General features: G+C 36.8%; 1 protein-coding gene across 1 annotated transcript in view; it reads right to left on the bottom strand.

Annotated features, from left to right (window-relative positions):
* RAB3GAP2 (RAB3 GTPase activating non-catalytic protein subunit 2) overlaps window positions 1-24703 on the bottom strand; it is an 86587-nt gene that overhangs the window by 7305 nt on the left and 54579 nt on the right. Inside the window, exons 20-30 of the mRNA XM_036932142.2 lie at window positions 23309-23522; window positions 22836-22933; window positions 15633-15738; window positions 14855-15015; window positions 13542-13770; window positions 8624-8797; window positions 8417-8523; window positions 5865-5931; window positions 4033-4103; window positions 1320-1355; window positions 45-119 (exon numbers count right to left, since the gene is read on the bottom strand). Coding sequence (XP_036788037.2) covers window positions 45-119; window positions 1320-1355; window positions 4033-4103; window positions 5865-5931; window positions 8417-8523; window positions 8624-8797; window positions 13542-13770; window positions 14855-15015; window positions 15633-15738; window positions 22836-22933; window positions 23309-23522 — 1338 coding nt within the window. The remainder of the gene's footprint in view (window positions 1-44; window positions 120-1319; window positions 1356-4032; window positions 4104-5864; window positions 5932-8416; window positions 8524-8623; window positions 8798-13541; window positions 13771-14854; window positions 15016-15632; window positions 15739-22835; window positions 22934-23308; window positions 23523-24703) is intronic.

Here is a 24703-nt window from a genome sequence, read left to right as displayed (position 1 = left end):
TTTAGTATCTTAGGGACAGTTCAGATGAAAAACACCTCTTTTACCTCCATTAAAGTCTGAAGAAGATCCAAGCAGGAGCCAAGGAAAGACGTCATTGCTGTATCACTCATCCCCACATCCTGTTTTTATAAAAAACAATAGTTTCTATCAAAAAAAAAAAACCACAACAACCTATTTACTGACTTTCTACACTGACTGAACAGCAAGAATTTGAAAGTCAAGGCATTAGCACATTTGAATTCCTTTCTTTAGATTCAAGTAATTTTAAAAGTAGACTTAAAAAAAGATGGTACTACTATCACTTTAAAAAATCAGTGTTCTTTGCGCATGGTAACGACACGGTGTCATCCGGTGTCGCAGACGGAGCGTTCCTGCTCATCGTCCAGCTCCCTGACACGTGTGACAGCCAAATAATCACGGTTTGTGGTGAGGTGCACACATCAGGGTCCCACCTGAAGAGCTCTAAGAAAACATCCTTGTCCGGTTTCAGAGCATCTTTTGGGGACTGAACTGAACCCTCGGAACAAAATTAGAATCCCCCAGCCTATGAACTAAGTACAGACTCACGCTGTGGCCAACAGCTCGTTCCTGCTGACTTCTTTGGGAAGCCTGTCCAAGGGGCCACTGCATCACATACCATCTTTTTTAAACCAGTAACCAACAAACTCCTCACATCCGTAAGTAATACAGAGTGTGTGTGTGTGAGCGTGTATGTAACTGTGGTCACAGAGCCACTCTCAAGAGCACACCAGAAGAATTCTTCAACAATGGCGAAGACTAAGGGCTTCTAACAGCTGGATTCATGTGTCCAATATTTTGTAAGCTCTCTCTAATAAGAGTATTTCAAAGTCTCAAGGAAAAGCTAACAGTATGAGTTACTGGCCTCAAATACAAGTCCGAGTATTTGTGGACTGGAATATCATTTAAGACTATTTGTACAAAGGTCATTAAACAAAGGTGGCTCATATTACTACCATATGAATCTACTTCAATTTGAGGCTGGATGCTTCCATTATGTATTTCTAACTTGACTGAGAGCAAACATGCACACCAATGGCAGCATGTGACCCTGTTCACAGTCCAAAGTTGAAGACATCTTATGAAAACTTAAGACATCTACCTGACCATCTGTAAAGGTAAATTAAAATTGGTCATAGTTCATGACCAGTTTCCTTAATTGAGTGTTCTTCTTCCATTTTTCTTATCTTCTGATATGTCATCAAAAGGTTAAAGGGCAAAGTTCACCCCTACAGTTAATCAGGTAGTACCTAAACTGCAGGATTAACAGCTCTACAGCTAGTTGAAGGAGATTCACTTACCCTTCGGCATAACCTATCCTTTGGTGATTTTCCAACCTAAGACAAAAGGACACAAAATGCTGTGATTATTTGATAATTTAAATAAAAAGATACCACTATGTATAGGAAGTTAAAAATTTACCAAATTTTAAAAATAGACAAATGCAGCTATAAATAAATGTGGCAGCCTTTCATCAATTAATGTTGGCTCCAGTCATTTATAACACAATGTGATTAATTTTGTGGTGGAACTTAAAAAAAAAAAATATATATATATATATCATGAAAAATGTATCACACTGGACTCTATAGCATATTATTACGCTGATGGACACTGACTGCAATGTGGTGGGGGGGACTTGATATTATGGGTGAGTGTAGTAACCACAAGGTTGCCCATGTGAAATCTTCATAAGATTGTGTACCAATGATACCTTAAAAAAATGCATCACACTGGCTCACAAATAATTCTTTTCAAAAATAAATATTTTTGAACTATTAAGTAAAAACTAAAATTCTGGTTCTCACTTTGTATAATCAAATAACTATTCCTTGAAACCTAGAACCAAACTCAAGGCCAAGAATAAAGAACAGCTAATAATTGTGCTTGTTGATAAAGATACAAAATTATCTTAAATGGTCAGAAAGGAGGAGAAACAATCCACAGCAGACAGAAGTTACATTCCTAGCTCAGAAAATCTTATTTCCTCAATTTAGTAAGTATCTAACAAGATTTACTGTATACTTTACATGGGGTAACAAATAAGTGGGAGGTTTTCCTTTACGAACATTACTCAGTAAGACAAGAACTCACAGGAGACAGTGACAACGGAAGAAGGAACATCGGCACAAAGGACCCTTCACCTCAGTGCCTCCAGCGGAGGTCGCTGCAATGGCCTCGGACAACCAAGCTCAGCCCCTTCCCAAATCCGATATATTTCCCCCTGTTGCCAGAATCATCTTTCAAAATGAAAATCCAAACCTATCTGTCCCTCTGCTTAAAACTGCCACGATGCCTCCAAGATAAAATCACAGCTACCATCTACTGAGCCCTTACCATATATGCCACGTCCCCTGCTAAGCAGTTTACACGTATTGTTACGAAACCCCAAGCCCACAGCCCACACAGGCCAGTCTCCGTGCCCTGCCCCACTGTGCAGCCTGTGCTTCAACCATACAGCGCTACTTGCAGCTCCCTGAGTCCAACACTCGTCTCCTTTTCCAGGACTTTCTCCTAGAACACTCTTTCTTGTCACCCACTTTTTACTGGTTCAGACACACTCACTCTCCAAATTCAGCTCAGAAGCCTTCCCCGTGTCTTACTTCTGCTGAGCTACAGAGGCGCCCTGCTGACATTTAGTAGTTTCTAGACTGTCAGTTCTTTGAGGGCCAGACCTGTGACTTTTCTCTCAGCAACCACAGAACCTAGCAAAGTCCTGGCATGTGAGATACTTTTTATAATAAATATTTATTGAATGAATGATCATAAACACTGCTTCCTAGCTCGGAGTGTTTAAAACCAAATCCAAGTTGTGAGGACCAAATGTAACAGCGGATGAGAGGATGCTAAAAAACTAAATAGGAACACACAAAAGCTTTTGCATTATTCTCTCAAAAGAGGGGTGGTCGGAGGTGAAGCAGAATAGAATATCAGCAAGGCCAGGAGTGAGTCTGAAGAAAGAAATATTGAAGTGGGCAAGGGATGAGCACATGGGAAAGAACATTTGGGTTTAACTAGGAAAAGACTGTGACCAATGATGTCAAAGGAAGTATTTTCAGAGGTGTTGTGGCCTAAGGTGGGTCTGAACTATAGTGCTGGTTAGGTTTAGGAATGTCTATCACTGTACATTTAAACAAACATGTTATAATTATATATACATTTATATAACCTGGGAATTGTATATATATGTGTAATGTGGGAATTCTCCTGACATCCACTTCACTGACGCAGATTAACCTACATTCTCAGCTGGGCCCGGGAAGCACACCTGGCCAGGGCCCCGGCCACCCTGCTTGAGACCAGGAGGCTACGTCCAGTGTGCTGGCAGCTTCCGCTCCCACCAGTTCAGTTCTATGCTTACATGTTATATTTATTCCCAAACCTACTTATGCTGGTTGTACATTAAATAACTGATGAGGATTGAATGGGAAGAAAGAAGGAGTTGCTGAAATGAATGCTACGCTGAGTGCTTTAAGAAGGTTTATGGAGAGCAGCTAACTCCTAGGGCTACTGGATTAGATACAAAGGCAGTAACTACAGAGATTAGGGGATAAACTATAAAAATCTAAAGATTTTGCACTCCGACTGCATCACAACTTTGCAGAAGCAGGACCCAGAAGTCACAGGCATCGCACCTGGGGCGAGGCTTAGGCAGGAAGCCAGAGCAGAACTGCAGGTGCCCCATTCAAAGGGAGCATCTTGACCCTATGTCCAAACATTGGTGAGTGAACATACAACTGTAGGTTTTATTTTAAAATAAAGTGCAAATCCTTTCTTCAGTCAACCACCAGCCCTAACCTCTCCAGTTAAGAGGCTTTACAGCAGATTATTCTATTTTGAGGATATGGGGCTCTTCTTCATGTAAAACGCCAGCACCAGGATGAAGAAAATGCAAAATCAAATTTAAAAAGTGTCTAACAAGGACCAACATAAGTAATCTTTCTAATTTAAGTCAATTAATTAAGTGAACCAAATAAACAAGAAGTCAATACATGAAATTCAAAATTACCCCACCTTATCCATCAAGTATGTAGCAGCAGAAAACCTTTTAACCAAGAATGTATTCCACATCATCAGCGCAATGCCTAGACAGCAAGTAAAAGCAGAGTGGTAAGTATAATGCTCATGTATTTTCTTGTTCAGCATATCTAACAAATTACTATTTTCCTTCACTATGTACAACATTATGGGCTATTTATTGAGATATCATTTTTTTATATCTGATGTAATATTTTGAACATTAATAAAAACCTTTATCTTTAATAAAAATCAGAAGTGGCTGCATAAGAGAATGTCCAAATGGCCAGTAAGCATAGGAAAAGTTTCTCAGTATTAGTTATGAGAGAAATATACATTCAAATCACAGATATCACTACACAACCAACGCAAAGGCTAACGCTCTTTTACATGACAATACCAGCGCTGACAAGGTATAAATATCTGGAATGGTCATACACTGCTGGTAGGATAACATATTGGTAAAACCACTTAGAAAACGGTTTGGTGGTATCTACAAAGCTAAATGAGTGTCTGCTCTATGACCTGACAATTATGCTGCACACATGAATACAAAGACGTGTACAAGAGTAGTGAGAACAGCTTTAGTCATAATAGCCGAACACTAGAAACAACCCCAAAGTCCACCAATTTTTTTCATATGTAATCACCAGATAACGTGACACATAAATAGTAAAAAACAAAACAAAATATGAAAAATATTTTTAAAAAGGAACTAAGTAAGAAATCTGGGCTTTATACTTCCATATTCAATAACTATGGCATTAAAGTTTCTGATATAGCTGTGTATTAGGCAGCATAACCATGAGTTTATTGCTGATAACAACACATGCTGTTATTATTGGCCACCTAGGTGCTTCTGAATCTGGAGGTAAGATCCTTCACAGGCTGGGAAGAAACCAGGAAACTTACTCAATGTACAAATGATTCTTACTTAAAGAGATTTCAGCCTCAAGTTACTAGTAACTTAATTTTATCAATAAGGATTGAATATTCTGGAGACCCTATTTTCCAAATGAATCACTAAATCTTTTGTTTTTCCTTGGAAGAACGTAAGGTCTAAAAGATGAGAAAATAAAATTTTTAAGTTCTCTTCATGTAAAATGAGACATTTTAGAATGTGACTTCATACCACCTGCAAGTAAGTGGTGGAGAATAAATAAGTAGCTTCTTTAGACTTGATCACACAGACATCAATGTGACACCTATTGCCTGGCCTGACTCCTAGTCCCCCCACTTAGTGAATGACTAACCTGGTGCTGAGCTCTTCAATTAATTCTTATTGGAAAACCCATATATTTACTTAATGGAACCAGGAACCTGTCTACAATTTTTCTAGATCAATTGGTAATATTTTTCAAGGAGACATCAGCAGTCCCCATGGTACAGCAGCCAATGGGGAATATTCAGTTATTAAAAGAAGCAAAAGGTAGTTTCTAGGGTACAGTATTATTAGGCTTTTGGATACCTGACTTTTTCATCAGGAATTAACAGTTTGGAGAAGCCCAACCCTCTTTCCTTATCTACGTGTGAACAAAAGAGGGAATCAATGTTTCATGTAAATAATTCTCCTTATTTACTCTTAGGAATAGTAGTCACCTTTGGAAACTGATGCATGGGGACAGAAGGTGATAATTACTGCCATTCCCCTCACCCCCTTATGGGTAGCATTTTTCCAAGAGGTTAAACAGCCAGTACATTGCATATAGTAATACATGGTCATGTGTTAGGTGGTAGGACCATCAAATTAAAATTTAACAGGACGTGAATTTAAAGATTCTTGCCTCCTGTGAACCGACCAGTTATTTTTTTAATACCTGCTTACTTACCATTCTGAACATGTGCATTAAGAATGTGCTTCAAGTGTTCTATTGACCTAACAAAAAACCGTGCTTCCTTACATACAGGGAGAAAAAAGAAAAAAGAAAAAAAAAAGAGAGATACCATTTAATAGGTGTTTCCAATACAACTGATGATTTCTTACATTAATTTCTTGCATGAAGCTTCCCAAGAATGTTATAATAAGACTATGGAATCATTAGGTAAGAGGTGATTTTCCTTAAGATAACATCAATGATCTCTCTTAAATTCACATTATCTACATAATGACTGATTCCTGGAAACCCCCAGATCATATATGTTGACATCTGGGTTCAAAGTTTACTGTGGTTTGTACATCACAGCAGTGTTCTTTCCGATAAGTACTTGAATTTCACAGATGAAAACAATGGGTTCTTTGTAAATATCATTCATTCATTATTCAACAAATATTAGGTAACTACAAGGGACACTGTAATAGACAAGACACCCAAATCCCTGCCCGCACTGAGGTTACATTCTAGTGCAGGAGCTACATAATAAATATGATAGTAAATTATAGGTTACTTGGCTAAGTGCCAAGGAAAAAATAATTTAAGCAGTGCAAACATCAGAGGGGATGTCTCAAGTTCAACTCTTTCAAACCAAGGTGGTTTACATGGTAACACACAAATATAGTACGTGAATCTGATGACAGTTTCAAGATCTGTGCTAAATAATCCCATGGACTGTACGAAGATTAAACACATTACCTCCGCCAACACATACTGGTGTTAGAAATTTCCCAAAAGTAACTTCCACTGTTTTGAGCCTAATAAAGCTGAGTGTGTAAAACAGTGGAAGTGGGTTGGGGCTGGAGGGGGGCAGGTAATGACTGCTTAACAGGGGAAGAAAACAGGGAACATGGCAACTCGTTTTTAATGTAAACAATTTTGATAGACAATGGTAACATTAATTAAAATGTCAGGCCCTGTTCATGCATTTTTCTCTATAAATTGCTACAACCCTCTGAGATAGCCATAGGTCTCTGTTGCTTTTAGGAGAAAACTGAGAACAAAGGGTTCAGAAATGTTCCCAAAGATCGTACAGCTAATAAGTAGTGGCCGTGGGGCTTGAATTCAGCTTTATCTGCGTCTACTACGCAAGCGGCCTTGCGTTTATCACGAATGCTATAAAACAGAGCTTTCCTCTTAAATACCACTTTCTTAGACCTGAGTCTGGAATAGATTCATTCAGATTTTAGAAACGATTATGTCCTTGTTCTAGTACTAGCAGTCTTTTTTCCATTTTCCTGTTTTGAAGGAAAAAAACTCCAAAGTAGAGAGCCCGAATCGGATGTCCACCAGGCTCTAAAGCAGTAACTGAAGAGGGTGACTTGAGGGGCAAGGGGCTCCCCTGTCCTAATAGCATTTTTAGGTCAAAGTTTAATTGATCAAGACCATTACTTTTTAAATGTTTTCCTTTAATATGGATCTGATTATACACTACACATTTTTGGGGAGAGGAAGGAAGAATATCGTTACCATTAATATATTAGCATTAATTAGTTCACCGGTGAGATTTTTCTTCAAAAGCGCAACCTGATATAAGGACAATAAAGGAAATAATTCTGATTCAAAAGGGATCATCTACCACAGCACTGACTAGGGACACCTAAGTAAAGGACTTACTGGCAAAGAGGAATATCCATTATATGTTTTTACACCTTATTTGATCCTGGCATCAATCCTGAAGGATTGGCACCTTCATTAAAAAAGGGTGGAGGGAGAAAAAAACCGGTTCAGAGATTCAGTGGCTGGCCCAGAGCCAAACCCTTGTCAGAAAACCATCTAAGAGCCAAATGCAGGTCTCCTGCTCCCAGGTTTGGGGCCCTTCTCCCTGTATGGCTCCCAGACTGTGCATAACCTGGGAGAGACAGGGACTACCTACAGGGGTAGGAAATGATGTCCAGGCAGAGGTAAGAGGGCAACCAGGGTGACCCTGGACAATAGCCAGCCCTGGGCACGGTACGGCTTGCTTCATTTTTCTTCTGAGACAAATAGAAGATGTGATGATAAATATAGGTGGCATCTGAATAGTCAGACACCAGGTCAGCATCAGGATCTTTATTCTGGCTTTTGTCATGATGACTACGATATTAAGAATTTTCTATCAGGTAGATGCTATTTCATGCAAAAATTCAAAAAGAAGTAATATATACTTACCACAACCTAACCAGGAGTACAGCAAAACACAATAGTTTTAGATACAGAGAAACCGAGGCTTAAACCTGCCCTAACTACTGACCCAGCAGTGTGGCCGTAGGCATGGAGTCAATTTCTCTGAGGCCCAGTTTTCACTCCTCCAGAGCAGGGATAATGACAAGGTCTATACTTCACGGGTTTACTGTGAGGACTATAGGTGACACATATGAAAAAGGCCTACCCCAGCTCCTAGTACAGACACATTTCAAAAGGGAAAAAATTCCAGGATTTATAGTGAGTTACTTAACCAAGCAGTCCCACATATATACAGCATGAGCACAAAAACAGAATTCACATGAAAGCGGGGCGGAGAATCCCACCTCCGGATCTTTGTTCCACTGAACAACATACTCCCAGCAGCAATGCGCGTGCAGCACGTCGAGCTCGAGGCTACAAGGGAACTGCTTATAGGCTGACTGCAGCAAGCCTGAAAGAAGGGAAGGACATATTTATTTTTCTTTTCCTCAATAAAAACAGCCACATCTTCTCCAGTCTGGATTTTATATTTCTCTGTATTTATGTATTACCTGGTATGGCTCCTAAGTTCATGTCTACCTCTGACACTTCAAATAAATCTCTGTTAATACCTTCTTTGGGTTCATCTGGGTTTTCTGCATCTCTTTCTTTATTAGCCAGTTTTAATATTTCAGGATTGAAGTCCTGTTTAAATATCCACTTGGCTACACTGTCTGCAATGCCACCTACAGTTTGGAGACAAGAAGGAAAATGAAAATTTACAGTGTTTGCCAAAGGGAGCCCAAACAGTACATGATCTGCATTTCCTTATAGAGAGATCTCAGTACCACATTCAGGTCTGAGCCTGAAGGTACCTCCAAAAGCCATGCGATTCACAGCAGTGTTACCACCTGTCACTCAACTGGTGAGGGCAAGTGGGATTCCGGATACCTAAGGGCAGCTTTAGAGTCTCATACCATGAAATATTAGATAAGTATAAATGTATATGCATATTTATGTCTGTGTACCCCATAACTTCTATGTCCACAAATTTAAAATGCACTTTACCAGACACAAAGGGATGAATACAACTTCAAAACATTCTCATTTAATATAAGTAAAAAGCAGCTAATCAGCATGATACTTGTCTAGGCTTCTTCAGGCAATAAATTACTCTTTAACAATCATCTAATTTGCCTATATGGACTACTCATGGGCAAAATTTGGCCATCACTGATCACGAACATGATGCTATATCATGCTTCAGTGAATATAGTCAAAAAAGTTGTAAATGCAAACTGAAACATACTCAAGATGAAGAGTCCTGTTTATTACCTAACAAATTACATTCTTCTTTTTATAATATCCCAAAATGTTTTCTCCCAGCCTTTCCTCTTATTTTGTTTCAAATATAAACCTTTTCTTAAAAACAATGCCTCACAGTAAACTCACAATTGTCAGTAAAAATAAATGACAGCAGTGTGCTGGGTGACTGATCTAATATCTCGTGTTTGGCTTCTAAATCATTTGGTAATTTTCTTTCCAGAATCAAGCCTGATTATATTGCTTAGTATTTAAATGGTGTCATTATGCTTGACCAGGTGGCAGCACGGAGTGTAGTGAGTTTACAGTTTAAAAATTTCCACAAGTCTTTTTTTAATAATTTACTTAAAAAAAATAGTTTCTCCTAACTCCCACCTCCGGTAGCTACCAATCTGTTCTCTGAATCTGTTGATATAGTCCCACTTGTTCATTTTTGCTTTTGTTTTGCTTGCCCAAAGATATATGTTCATGAAAAAGTTGCTCATGTTTATATTCAAGAGATTTTTGCCTATGTTTTTTCCTAAGAGTTTTATGATTTCATGACTTACATTCAGGTCTTTGATCCATTTCGAGTTTACTTTTGTGTACAGAGTTAGACAATAATCCAGTTTCACTCTCCTACATACAGCTGTCATTGTGCCAAAACCAGTTGTTAAAGAGGCTGTCCTTTCTCCATTGTATGTCCATGGCTCCTTTATCATGTATTTATTGGCCATATATGTGTGGGTTTTTATGTGGACTCTCCTTTCTATTATTCCATTGATCTATGGCTCTGTTCTTGTGCCAGTACCAAATTCTCTTGATTACTGTGGCTTTGTAGTAGAGCTTGAAGTTGGGGAGCCTAATCTCCCCTGCTTTATTCTTCCTTCTCAGGAGTGCTTTGGCTATTTGGGGTCTTTTGTGGTTCCATATGAATTTTAGAACTATTTGTTCTAGTTCATTGAAGAATGCTCAGTATTTTGATAGGGATTGCATTGACTCTGTAGATTGCTTTAGGAAGGATGGCCATTTTGACTATATTAATGCTTCCTACCCAAGAGCATGGGATGTATTTCCATTTATTGGTGTCTTCTTTGATTTCTCTCAGGTGTCTTGTAGTTTTCAGAGTATAGGTCTTTCACTTCCTTGGTTAGGTTTATTCCTAGGTATTTAATTCTTTTTGATGCAATTGTGAATGGAATTGTTTTCCTAATTTGTCTTTCTGCTAGTTCATCTTTAGTATATAGGAATGCAACAGATTTCTGTGTATTAATTTTGTGTCCTGCAATTTGCTGAATTCAGATATTAGTTCTAGTAGTTTTGGATTCTTTAGGGTTATGCATGTGTAGTTTATGCCAATACAATACTGTTTTAATTACCACAAATTTGTAATATAGTATTAAATTAGGCAGCATGATGCCTCTAGCTTTGTTCTTCTTTCTCAAGATTGCTTTGGTTATTTGGGGTCTTTCATGGTTGCATACAAATTGTAGGTTTGTCCTACTTTCGTAAAAAAATGCCATTGGCATTTTGATAGGGATTGCACTGTCTCTGTAAATTGCTTTGGGTAGTAGGGACATTTTAACAATAATAATTCTTCTAATCCATGATTACAGAGTATCTTTCAATTTATTTGTGTCTTCAATTTCTTCGCTTAATGTTTTGTAATTTTCAATATACAGGTCTTTTATCTCCTTGGTTAAAGTTATTTCTAGGTATTTTATTCTTTTTGATGAAATTGTGAGTGGGATTTTAATTTCTCTGATAGCTCATTATTACTGTACAGAAATCAACAAATTTTTGTGTATTGATTTTGTATTCTGCAACTTTACTGAGTTTATTAGTTCTAACAGTTTTTTGACAGTCTTTAGGATTTTCTATCTATAATACCATGTCATATGCAAATAGTGACAATTTTACTTCTTCCTTACCAATTTGGATAACTTTCATTTCTTTTTTTTGCTTAAATGCTCTGGCTAGGACCTCTAATGCTATGTTCAATAAAAGTGGTGAAAACGTCTTGCTCCTAATTTCAGAGAAAAGCTTTTCACCTCTGAGTATGCTGTTGGGGCTTACTTTATATGGCCTTTATTATGTTGAAGTGTTTTCCCTCTGAACTGCTTTGCTGAGAGTTTTTATAATAAATGTATGTTGAATTTTGTCAAATGTTTTCTCTTCAACTCTTGAGATGATTACATGATGTTTATACATCATTTTGTCAATGTGATATATATATATATTATGATGATTGATTTGTGTATCTCTGGAATAAATCCCACTTGTTCTGTGTATTATCCTTTTAATGCATTATTGAATTCAGTTTGCTAATATCTTGTTGAGAATGTTTGTGTCTATGTTCACCAGCAATACTGGGCTGTAATATTTTTTGTTTGTAGCATCCTTATCTGTTTTTTTTTATTAGGGTAATGCTGGCCTTGTAGAAAGAGTTTTGAAGAAGTTCTCTTCTCTCCTATTATTTGGAAGAGTTTAAGAAGGACTCATATTCTTGTTTGGATGTTGAAGCCATCTGGTCTTGGACTTCTGTTTCTTGGGAAGTTTTGATTACTAATTCAGTCTCCTTACTAGTAATTGGTCTCCTCAGATTTTCTATATCCTCACGATTCAGTCTTGGAAAGCTGTATGTTTCTAGGAATTTATCTATTGCTTCGAGGTTGTACTATTTGCTGGCATGTAATTGTTCACTGTAGTCTCTCACGATCCTTTGTATTTTTGTGGTATCAGTTATAACATTTTTTAATTTATGATTTTTTGAGTCCTCTTTTTTCTTGTGAGTCTGGTTAAAGGTTTATCAATTTTGTTCATCTTTTCAAAGAACCAGCTGTTAGTTTCACTGATCTTGTATTGTCTTTTTAGTATTTATTTATTTCTCCTCTAATCTTTGTTATCTCCTTCCTTCTCCTAACTTCGGGCTTTGTTCTTTTTCTAGTTCCTTTTGATGTACAATGAGGTTGTTTACTTGCTATTCTTGTTTCCTAAGGCAAGCCTTTATCATTAGGAAATTTCCCTCTTAGAACTGCTTTTGCTGAATCCAATAAATTTTGGCATGTTACATGTCCATTTTCATTTGTCTTAAGATATTTTCTTGTCTTTTGATTTCTTCTTTGACCCACTGGTTGTTCAGTAGCATGTTATTTAATCTCTCTCTCTATATATGAATTTTCTAGTGTTCTTCATGTAATTAATTTCTCATTTCATACCATTGTGGCCATAAAAAATGCTTGATATGATTTCAATCCTCTTACATTTATTAAGACTCATTTTGTGGCCTAACATATGATCTACCTTGGAAAAGGTTCCATGTACACTTGAGAAGAATGTGTATTCTCTTTTTTTTAAATATAATGTTCTGTAAATACCTGCTAAGCCCATCTGATCTTAAGTGTCATGTAATGCCAATGTTTTCTTACTGGTTTTCTGTCTGGACAATCTACCCACTGACATAAGTGGGGTACTAAGTTCCCCTACTATTATTGTATTGCTGCTGATTTCTCCCTTTAGATCTATTAATATTTGCTTTATGTATTTAGCACCTCCTGTGTTGAGTGCATATGGGTTGTATCTATTCATATTTATGGCACTAGAAATTGAAACTTAATTTTTATAAAAATATTTTTTAATAAATTAATTTCAAAATAAAAATAATACACCTATCACATGTTAACAGCATTTTTTGAATGTAACTGTTTTTCCCAAAGCAAGAGAAGACATTTCGTTAGAAGAGCGGCACTCCCCTGTGGGAAATCTCTTTAATACCTAGCTTGTATCTGGATCTGCCGATCAGCTTTGGCATTCCGTCTCCTGTGATCCGGTGTCTGGTTTAAGCACCTGAGGAGAGTCCAGCCTCGCACAGACATCGGTCGGCGCAGGGAGTGCTCTGCAGCTACGCTGACACTACCTGAGACATGCTGCTGCTTCTGTGAGGCAGGGGGACGTGGCTGAGGATGTGCGAACAGGGTATTGATAGGATCAGACTCTGAGAAGATTAACTGAGTGGTATGTCGTGGATTATTTTTAAATTTTTAAAAATCTGAGTGTTTCTCTATTCTTTTAGTTTTTTCTTTATAAGAAACAACCAAAAAAAACCCTAAAATCTATACCATAAAATACAGATACACAGATGTAATGCTATATATATATATATATATATATAAATAAATTTGAAATTACCTTTTCCGCCTTCTAATAACTTTTTAACAGAAAGCCGCGGGAGGGGTTCAGCCTGCACTAATGACACTTTGGAGATTCGGGTGTTTGCTTTGCTAAGAAGCAGAGTCTGAAGTAGGAGACAATCCTCCAGTTGTTTCAGCAGGAGTTTCCAGTACTCAGTGTCAAGAGAAAGGGCCTCCCACGAGTCAGTGAGGGCTTCCGAATCAGCACCCAAAACTGTTTGGGAAAACTAACGGGATATGCACTGGTTATACTCTGGCAAAAACTCTTAATCAACATTAACTCGAATAAAGTTTTAACTTGAAAACTGATGGACAGTCAGGATACACCACAAAGCAACACACAGATGCTATTTCACAAGTACTACTACTTGGATGGATAAATAAAACACGAGGGTCCGGAGTAGACTGGAGACTGAGGGGCAGCAACGATGAGTTCAGATACATGCAGAGACCTGAAGTAATGCCTGGCTCAACGAACGCACACTTCAAAGTTTCTAGGGTCATCCTTCAGGACCAGAGCTCTTCTCCCAGCACCAGGACACTGCCATCTCTTCAGAATGCACTCGCCAACATAAAAATTATGTCTCAAAACTCTCCTCTCCCCGTTATTATAAACATTTTAATCTAGTAATATTAAATTTAGCCTATAAACTATGGGACTGAATGTTCAGTGAATCTCTACAGACCTAGTTAAGTGATTCATCCAACTGAATGCACCAACCCCCTAGAAAAAATTATTTGACCCACCACAAGATGTAAGAAGAGATGTTACTCTTTTTTTTTTTTTTTAATGAATTTGAGTCTTCAAGAGGTAAGGAAAAACCACAAAGTAAAAGGTTAATAGGAAAAAATTCAAAAGGAAACTTTTCTTTGAGCCATTCAATGCTACATGCCAAAAACAACCTATGTTCATAGAAGGTGGGTATAAATATAGTTGCAGACCTTCCCGAGAGATAATGCAGTCTACTCCTGACCGCTTTACGGTGAGGAGGCTTTGATGAACCAAGAGCCTCAGTTTACAGGGCTCACCGCACACCGCCGGCCACTGGCAGAGGCAGGTCTCCACACTCCGACTTCAGGATCTCTCCCCCTAGGCCACGTGGTAACTGCTAAAGTCAAGTACCCATGGCATCCGAATAAACAGGTTAAGGGCAGCACTCCTTGCCTCTAAAAAACACACATAAGAACCTTCTGGATACACATTTCAAATCCTAGATTTTCCCCAACATTGAAGACAATTAAATTCCAGAGAGGGAAAAGAAGCTCCTAAGCTGGCTGGATAGACAGAGATCAAAGCTACACCTTACTTACTTTTTTCTCTGTCCCACTGTTTGGTATTTGTGCAGCAACAGAATGTCCAACACGCGCAGATAACAGAGCAGCTCCGTTGTTCTCAGACTGAATACAGGCTGTGCGCATCTGCTGCCACCAAGGGGACACAGACTGCGAGTCCCAGGTCTCTTCGCTGGCCACTACAGGCGCAAAGAAGATAAAGCAGAACCGTTAGCCTATCCATTTTTTTGGTCAATCTTTCATGTTAAACTTTATATTTAAAGTAAATTCCCCAGTGGTGAATTTGTGTACTTCTGAATGAACTGGAAAATAAATCTACAACTTATTTTATTTAGAACACTTATATTCCGTTTATTTATGCTATGCCATCTTGCTTTTGTATTAACTTCAAATTTATGTTTGGAGTATTTCATCATTGTTGAAAAATACTACTGAATGTTTTAATATAACAGATTATTATTTTAATCATGCCAAAAATATTAAGAAAAATATTACCTTTACCAAAGACCATTCAATTTACCTTATGGAGTTAAGAAAATGCATATTTGTATCACATTATTTTTGATGACCCAAAATATAAACTTAATCTTCACAGAGCATTCATTTGAATACATTAAAGAACTATTAACACATAAAATAAATTCTCTAATGAAATGTGTTATGCACCGTAATGTCCTTTTGTTGGGAGAAAGCATCCTCCCTCCCCATTTTGCGGTATTTCAAATACTAAGCTTTCTTCCCGAGAGCAGTAGCCTACATTTCGAAGAATGCTGAACAGTACACCCCAGCGTCTCACCTTTCATCTGGCTCAGCAGAGACAGCACTGTATGAAGACAGCAGACAGACTGTGGTTTATCCAAAATATCTTTTTCCTTAGAAAGCCAAACACTCAGGAGCAGAGACTGAAATCAAATGCAAAACTTTTTTAAGTCTATACATATAAAAAAGCAGGCACTTTTCTAGGGAGCACATGTGTGTATATAAGCAATTCTGTCTTCAGATTGGGAAATAAGTGGTTGCTTATTATATCAGAACAAGGGCAGAACAAGGCACCTTTTCTGCTTAAGAGATTCTTTATCATCTGTTGCATACCTAAATTCCACCCCTTCCATCGCTCCTGTAGGCTAAGCACTGCCTTGCAGTTAGAGCCTTGATTAAGGAGCACATTACCAGAAAAGCCACTGCTACGTTAGCATGGATCCCTGTGGTTTGGTGAGGAGCTTCTTGGCTGTAGGTTTTGATTGGAGGGGAGGAAGGATATGGAGCAGCAGATCTTGCCCTTGTCTTAGCCATACAACAGCACCATGGACTTGGCAGTGGTGAACACGTATGTAAAACTATCAAGTTCCAAGTTTTAAATCACTAAGAAGTTATGAGAAACATATTTTAAAACACTTAGATCACATGACTTTTAAGATGCCTATAAACGAGCACATCTACTTAAATGTGAAGCATTTTAAGACTTACAAAATTTGGACACAGATAATTCTGGGATAATGGAAAGTTTAATGACATGGTGTTACATCTATAAGTACTGGTGTTTGCGAAAGGTCTTGATTGCTAATAATTCTGCAGTAATTTTATGTGGACCAAAAAAAGCTCTAAAATAAAAGGTTGACTATCAGTTTAAATATCTTAGTACAAATAATTTTCAAAAATTAAGAAGGGTAGGAAGTTGAAGGAGAAGTATGTGCAGGAAATTAACGTGTGAGAACAACCTAAGGGCCAGGAGATAAAAGTACTTGACAGGCCCATCTCTTCATTTGATCCTAACCGCCTCTTGTGGCAGGACGGTGATCCAGGTTTTACAAATGATGGAAAGGAAACGTAACTTACTCAGCACCATACACTTAAAGAGTTAGGACTAAAATCTGAACCTGTATCTGCCTGATTATAACACACATGATTCCTTTTCTCATTTACATGGTACATATACATTTATATATGTACATAATTTTTACAAATATAAAATACACATATACCTTCAAGGGTAAAATCTTCTATTGCTCTTTTTTTGACTTGTCACCCTTTTTTATTTAACTTTTCCATGTCTCCCCCTATGTCACCCTCCTTTCTACCTCATCCTATCCAGAAACCTTGTCATTTTTGTATAACCAAGTATGTCCTTTCATATTTGTCCCCATATTCATAAGTCAAAGGCGATGTCAACAATAAATGCTAAAGCTTATATACAATACCACAGAATTACTACATGCCAAGCCACTAATGCCTTTATAAATAGATATACAGAGATAGTTTATGAAGGGGGGAGTGGCTCATGGGGGTGGCGAGAGGAGGTGGTTCACCATTTTACAAAACTGTGGTCGTATTATACCATGTTCATTCCACTTGCCACACAACATCCTGGGTAGTCCACAAAATTTTGACTGACTTTATCCATTTATCAAGTTTATTTCTCTCTCTTCCAGACTTCCTGTTAACCTCATACAACACTGCTGCTCCTCATCACTAGGCAGGCTAATAAAAACTGGCTGTCTGTACAAGACAACAAAGACACTACATAATCAGCTGGACATTAGTGGCTCGGTGTTTTGTGCACACATGTGCTGTGAAGCACATCAAAAAGAAATGAGAAGGGATGGCAGAATTTACCTGTTAGGTTCACTGTTGAGTCACCACTAGCCTCACTCTATTTAATTTTAAGCACAAAAATGTATCACCAGGGTTTATTTTACTTAGGAGTATATACCAGGTTTCAAAACAGAACTACAGGATTAGTGTCTCTCAGAGCTTGATTCAGGTTCCCATCAGCCATAAAGTTTCAAGGTGCTCATAAAGATTGGAAAACCAAAGGGTTATTTTAGATTAAGTTATATTTAAACAAATGCCATGCCTCAGATTTCTATTCACACTGTGACCTCTTCTCATCTTCTCTCCAACTAACCACTCTCCCTATAAGCTGCTACCTTCAGAAAATTCTGAAACTAAAAACACCTTTCTTCCACTTAACTCTCCATCTTTTCCCTGTCTCTCCCTAGTCAGTCCCTCTTTTCTCTTTCTTGCCCAACAAGGTAATCTTTGCTTAAAACCTAGAGGGTGTTCCTCTTTTTCTTTTTTTATAAGCTTTAAAAATTCTAATCGGTGAAGCTTTTGTTTGTATACAGAAGGTCAGTGTGAACTAGAGGATGCCACGGGAGCCATCAGGACACATGACAGTTTGAGAATCAGTTAGAAGCAACAGAAAGATTTTTGAAACTTCAAAAAAGATTAAGGTGAAAGGTGGAAAATAACTAAATATGAGAATACAGAGACAAATTAAGATGCCATGTAGGAACATACACAAGGATATACACAACATGAAAAGATAGCATATAGAAATAACTACCTGCCTAAGCAGTAAATTACATTATAAAATATACTTCCAGAACATCAAAGCAAATACTGTCACATTATTCATAATGTGGACATATTTATAATGTGAATTACATTATTTCACATATAAATGCCACATATTGCCATATTAACAGATGATATGTGAGTAATAGAAACCTTGAGAGGAAATTTAGTTAATTCCTCTAAGTCAAGCAGTATCTAAGACTTGTTAAAACCTATACCTAAGAAGGAAACAGAAAAATCCCATGGATCCTTGGTAGATGCTTCTAGTGCCTAATGAATGTTACCACTTTAAAGTACCCTCTTATACTATGAACATCCTAAATGCTTTAATCCTTCACTTGGTGGAAATGCTGGCAGACAGAATGTGAGAAAGTCATTTATTAGCCTTGCTTGTCAGAAACCTTTTGTCAGTCTTTGGATGAGCGTTATTTTCTAGTCCTCCCTGAAAACTAGGGTCTATTTTAGATTACAGAATTAAAACTTGATAAAATTCCCCTGAGGATAACTATAACATTTTAAACATGAAAACTACCAGCTGTTGTCTATGAATCACATAATATAATAGTGACTGAGTCAAATACAAGTTTAGAGAAAAATTTGCAATCTTTTGAAAGTTGAAAAATGTGTGCAACCTACATTATAAGTACCAAGTTTCTTCATGAGCATTCCAATAAAATTACCATTTAAAATACTTGAAAAAATAATCAAGAAAGAACAGGAAAAGTTACATTTCAAATAGTGAGTCTCTATAAATCTAATAATATATTTTGCTGCAAGAGCTATCACCTTTTATTCATGACTTCTATATGTGTAACTCTTAAAAGTCTGTTACTCTTTTAAAATAGTAACAGTTGACATTTATCTATTCTCTTTAAACAACAATTTGAAACTATAAACTCAGAAAAAATGTCACTGGTTTCCATTTTGGCACTGGCACTGTTTGGGAATGAGGATTTTGGCAGGATGCATACCTACTGCATGGCACACAAAACCCCTGCAGGTTATCTTCCAAGACCAGCTTAGCAACAGCCTGAAATACAGTCTCTCAGAGTTAGATGGTTTTTAAAAATAATTTAAAATTATAATCCATTTTATAAATTTTTAAAAATAGGGGCGTGTTTAATAAATTGTGGACAATAATGTATAGATACATATATATCATGAAATACCCTGCGTCTTTTTTGTTGTTGTTGTTTGGCCCCTTTGTTGGTGTTGTTTTTTTTTTTATATTGTTAATGTACAATTCCATGAGCAGCACTATGGTTACTAGACTCCCCCCATTATCAAGTCCCCCCAACATACCCCATTACAGTCACTGTCCATCAGCGTACGAAGATGCTATAGAATCACTACTTGTCTTCTCTGGGTTATACTGCCTTCCCCGTGCCACCCCACCACATTATGTGTGCTAATCGTAATGCCCCCTTTTCCCCCTTACCCCTCCCTTCCCGTCCATCCTCCCCAGTCCCTTTCCCTTTGGGACTAACTAACTATTAGTGCATTCTTGGGGTCTGTGAGTCTGCTGCTGTTTTGTTCCTTCAGTTTTTGCTTTGTTCTTATACTCCACAGATGAGTGAAATCATTTGATACTTGTCTTTCTCTGCCTGGATTATTTCACTGAGCATAATAATACCATCTAGCTCCATCCATGTTGTTGCAAATGGTAGGATTTGTTTTCTTCTTATGGCTGAATAATATTCCATTGTGTATATGTACCACATCTTCTTTATCCATTCATCTACTGATGGACTCTTAGGTTGCTTCCATTTCTTGGTTATTGTAAATAGTGCTGTGATACACATAGGGGTGCATATGTCTTTTTCAAACTGGGCTCCTGCATTCTCAAGGTAAACTCCTAGGAGTGGAATTCCTGGGTCAAATGTTATTTCTGTTTTGAGTTTTTTGAGGAACCTCCATACTACTTTCCACAATGGTTGAACTAGTTTACATTCCCACCAGCAGTGTAGGAGGGCTCCCCTTTCTCCTCATCCTTGCCAAAATTTGTTGTTGTGTGTGTTTTGGATGGTGGGCATTTTATAAATTTTATAACACAATAATATATTTTTAGATCACAGCCTTACAGGTTTAAAATAGAGAAATATCCCAATACATATCACTTTATTACAGTATAATATATATATATATATATATATGTATATATGTATATATTTACAATAAAATTAATTAATTTTAAGTTCGATAACCAACATCATAAACATGATAAAATACATTACCCAGAAGGTCTTTTGTGCCCCTTTGTAGTCAATTTCCAACCCCCACTCTCATCCCCTAGCAAACATTCATCTCCTCTGTCACTGTACTTTTGCCTATTCTAGTATTTCATACAACTGAAATCATACAGTAAGTAGTCTATCATTCCTGGAACTTTTCACTTAGACTCATTCATGCTATTCTGTGTATCAGGAGTTCATTCCACTTTATAGATAAATACCATAATTTCCTTACCCATTTATCAGTTGGTGGATATTTGGGTTGTTTCTAGTTTGGGCCATTATGAATAAAGCAGCCTGTTAATATTTATTCCAAATCTAAGGGAACATGTATTTTCATTCCTCTTAGATAAATACCTAGGAGGGAGACTGCTGGATTTTATGGGAAATCTCCATTCAACTCTATAAGAAACTTTCAAACTATTTTCCAAAGTGGTTGTATTAGTTTGCATTTCCATTAGCCATGTTAAGAGTTCTTATTGATCCATATCCTCATCAACATTGGTATGATCAGTCTTTTAAATTCAGTCATTTTTTTGGGAAAGAGATCACGGTTTTATTTTGCATTTTGCTAATGGCTAATGATGCTGAACATCTTTCAGGTGATTATTTGCCATTTGTGTGTATATTTTTTTGGTGTGAATGTTCAAATCTTTTGCTCATTTTTTAATTGTATAGTTTGTATACATGTATACATACATAAAAGTTCTTTGTATAATGTGGATATAATTCATTTGTTAGATATAAGTTTTGAAAAAAGAGGCTTGTCTTTTCAATTTCTTAACAGCTTTTTTTAAAATCAGAAGCTTTAAATTTTGATGAAGTATAGTTTATCAATATTTTCCTTTTATAGTTCATGTATTTTTGTGCCTGGAGAAATCTTTGCCTATCTCCTATGTTTTCTTTTTTAAGTTTTGTAGCTTAAACTCTTACATTTATGCTCCATTTTGTGTTAATTTTTATGTGTGGCTTCCAGTAAGGTTCCAGGTTCATCTTTTTCCAGTGTTTTTTTAAGCCCAGATTTAAAGCAGACAACATGTTATTGATATTGATTAAACACAATGTAAAATTTACCTCCTTTCTTTTTATCCATTCTGAAAGAGTCACTGGTGGCACAAAGAAATGCACGGAAGTCCCTGTACCGTAACCTTAGTCTCCCCTAACATTAACTAACATCTTACACAGTATCAAAACAAGAAATGAACACTGGTAAAATCCACAGAGCATATTCAAATTTCACCAGTAACACATGCACCATTTGTGCGTGCTTGCAATTTTATCAATGTGTAACTTTGCATAACCATAACCACAATCAAGCACTGAACTATACCATCAGCCAAACACTCTCAAGTTAACACTTTTTAGCCACACCCACCTCCTTGCCTCACTCATCCTCAGCCCTTAGTTAATCTCATCTCCATCTCTATAACTGTGCCATTTCATGACTGACAAAATTGAAATTATGCAGTATGTAGCTTTTTTAAGATTGGCTCTTTTCCACTCAGCATATCTCCCTTGAGGTTCATCCACGTTGCTGCATGAATCAATAATCCATTCCTTCTTCCTGCCAAGTAGTAGTCCATGGTCAGGATGTGTCACAGTTGGTTTAACCATCTATCCACTGAAGGACATTTGCAGTTTTCAGTCTGGGGCTATTATGAATAAAGCTGCTCATGAACATCCACATACAACTCTGTGTATCTATAACTGCTTTACTTTCAGACATACATACTACATAGTGAGCTAGAAGAGAGTCCATTTTTAAGGGACTTAAATGTTTAATGAAGACAATACATGAACACAGTCAACAAGCTCATGGATAGAGTGCCCAAATCCTGGACAAAATGTAAGCTATCAGCAGGCATGAGAAAGAGTATGTATGTGTGCATGTCAGGGGTGAAAAGAAACAGAAGAATAGATAATGGGGTGTAGGTGGAGGGGACTTCCCTTGCTCTTTTCAGAAAGGGCAAAAATTTAGTGTTGTAGTTTTTCCATTGGATGATTCTATTGTTTCACAATGTGTTATAGCACATTGACAAAATGCTAATATAGAAGCAAAGTATGGGAAGATTTGATAACAATTCTGTATTGCTCTAAGGGAAGTTCATTTTGTTCTTTAAATAAGATCATTTTTAATTCCCATACAAACATTTTTACTGATGACCACAGTCCATTGTAAGTGTATGCATACATGTCAGATTCTAAATTTATTTCCAGATAACCACAGAACAAGATTACAATAAGGAATGAAAAAAATAATAATATTCAATTAAATATAGTAATTCGAAGTTTCTTTGATCATTTTTAGTTTTCATGTGCTCTAGCAAGTGCTTTAGACAATGGTAAAGAAGTCTGACACTTCTGGATGACATTACCGAGAACGCACAGCATCCAACAACAACAAACCTTACCAGCAGCAGCTGAGGGCTGAGTCCGGCTGACTCCAAAGTATAACACACATCCGCAGTGGAACTTTCTCCATGCAAACACTTCCAAAAAAAGAAACTGCCTAGTAGAACAAAAACTGCATTAACCAATGACTACTTGCCATTTAGACTAACAATCTTCCCGAGTTGCAATCTAGATCTCCGGAGGAGTAAAAGAGCATAAGAGGAGAAATTAATAGTTCAATTTGCTTGGTTTATTAAAGCAGAAGACAAATCAATACATGTCTAACATTGTCTCTTTAGCATACTTATTAATACAATTAAACTTTTATGGCATGGCGCCAACATATCCAGAATATCTTTTGTTAACTGAAAAATATACATTAAATTCTTTGGTTAATTTAACTTCAAACCAAACAATCTCTGAGACACTGTAATCTCCTTCAAGGCTTTCTTCTAGAAGAGGGAGGATTCAAAGAGCAGATTACCGTACCTACCTAAAGCCACAGATTCTTCTTCGTTTATCTTCTTTACGTTGACTACATCTTTCTCAGATTCTAAATATTCCAGGAATGTTTTTACAGGCAACACACCATCCTTATCATCAGAAAATCGGACCGTAGTGCTGGTTTTCTCTTGTTTATACTTCTCTAATAATGCCTGGAGCTTAAGCAGTTCTTTTTCATCAAGCCTTAGTAACACAGCCAAGTCCTTAAAAATAGGGAAAAAAGGTCTGGATAGACCGTATTCCTTTCTACTAATCTGTTATACGGGTCAACCCCATCATCTGAAATGAAATCCAAGACTCTTAACAAAAGATGACTTTTAAATTAATGGGATAGTTTTAATGTACTCTTTAAAACTGCACTCTTAAATTCATGAGTAAGAGGCTAAACTAATCTTGAAACACTACATGTTACTAAAAGTACCACTTTTAGAAAGTTTCTTGTGAATACTCTATACTCTTCTAAATTGCTCATTTTTTAAAATAGTATTATTTTATACTCCAAAAAAATTTTAAAGGGTGTCAACTGCAACTCTTGTGATTTTGAGGAAGGTCAAGAACTATTTGAAACTGAATGTTTATTTATGAAGTAGCATAAATGCAAAAAATAAAAACATTGGAAAACAATCCTCACTGTATCTATATATAAATTCTCTATGTCATTTTCAGGAATACAGAGATTGAAAAGTCATGGATACATCCTGACAGTTTTCAAACCATTTTTACATATCACATGTATAGAAACATCTCTTGATACTACTATCATTTTTCTAAATTGGGGATAAGTATACATGTACACACACACACACACACACACAGGAAGACCAAAGCAAGCAAAATGTTCTTCCCTCCATGCTGCATGATTAAAGTTGCATTCTCAAACAACAGCAGTTTTGTTTATTTATTTAAGGCCATTGCTTTTAAAAAGAAGAAGTAAACTGCAAAATGCTACTGAACACACACCAGTAGTTCAATGCTACACTGACTTTATGTATGAACTTTTATGAACTATGTCCCACAGACAGCAAAAACCAATCAATTTAGATTTGAATTTTAATTTGTATGTACACAATCAGCCAGTCAGTACAAAGATGACTACATATTTTTTGAAGGATCTGAAGTCTACAACATAATAAAGTTTTAATTCTTAAAAAGTGCTTTAAAATTAAAAGGTAATAAAGAACAATCTACAACTGATTTTAAAATTTTTATAATTATTCTTTTATCTTTGTACTGTATTGGGGCTATCAGGTGGAAATGAATCCTATAGCAAAGTATTAATGACATATATTTAACTTTCTTTGGAGGGGTGCAAGAGAGATAGTTTGGATTTTCTGAAAAGATCAGGAATTGGAGAGTCTATGAAATGTGTAGGCAATCCTAACCA

This window comes from Manis pentadactyla, chromosome 19 (assembly GCF_030020395.1).
Source record: "Manis pentadactyla isolate mManPen7 chromosome 19, mManPen7.hap1, whole genome shotgun sequence".
Lineage (NCBI taxonomy): Eukaryota > Metazoa > Chordata > Mammalia > Pholidota > Manidae > Manis > Manis pentadactyla.
This window is presented reverse-complemented; position numbering and strand designations above follow the sequence as displayed.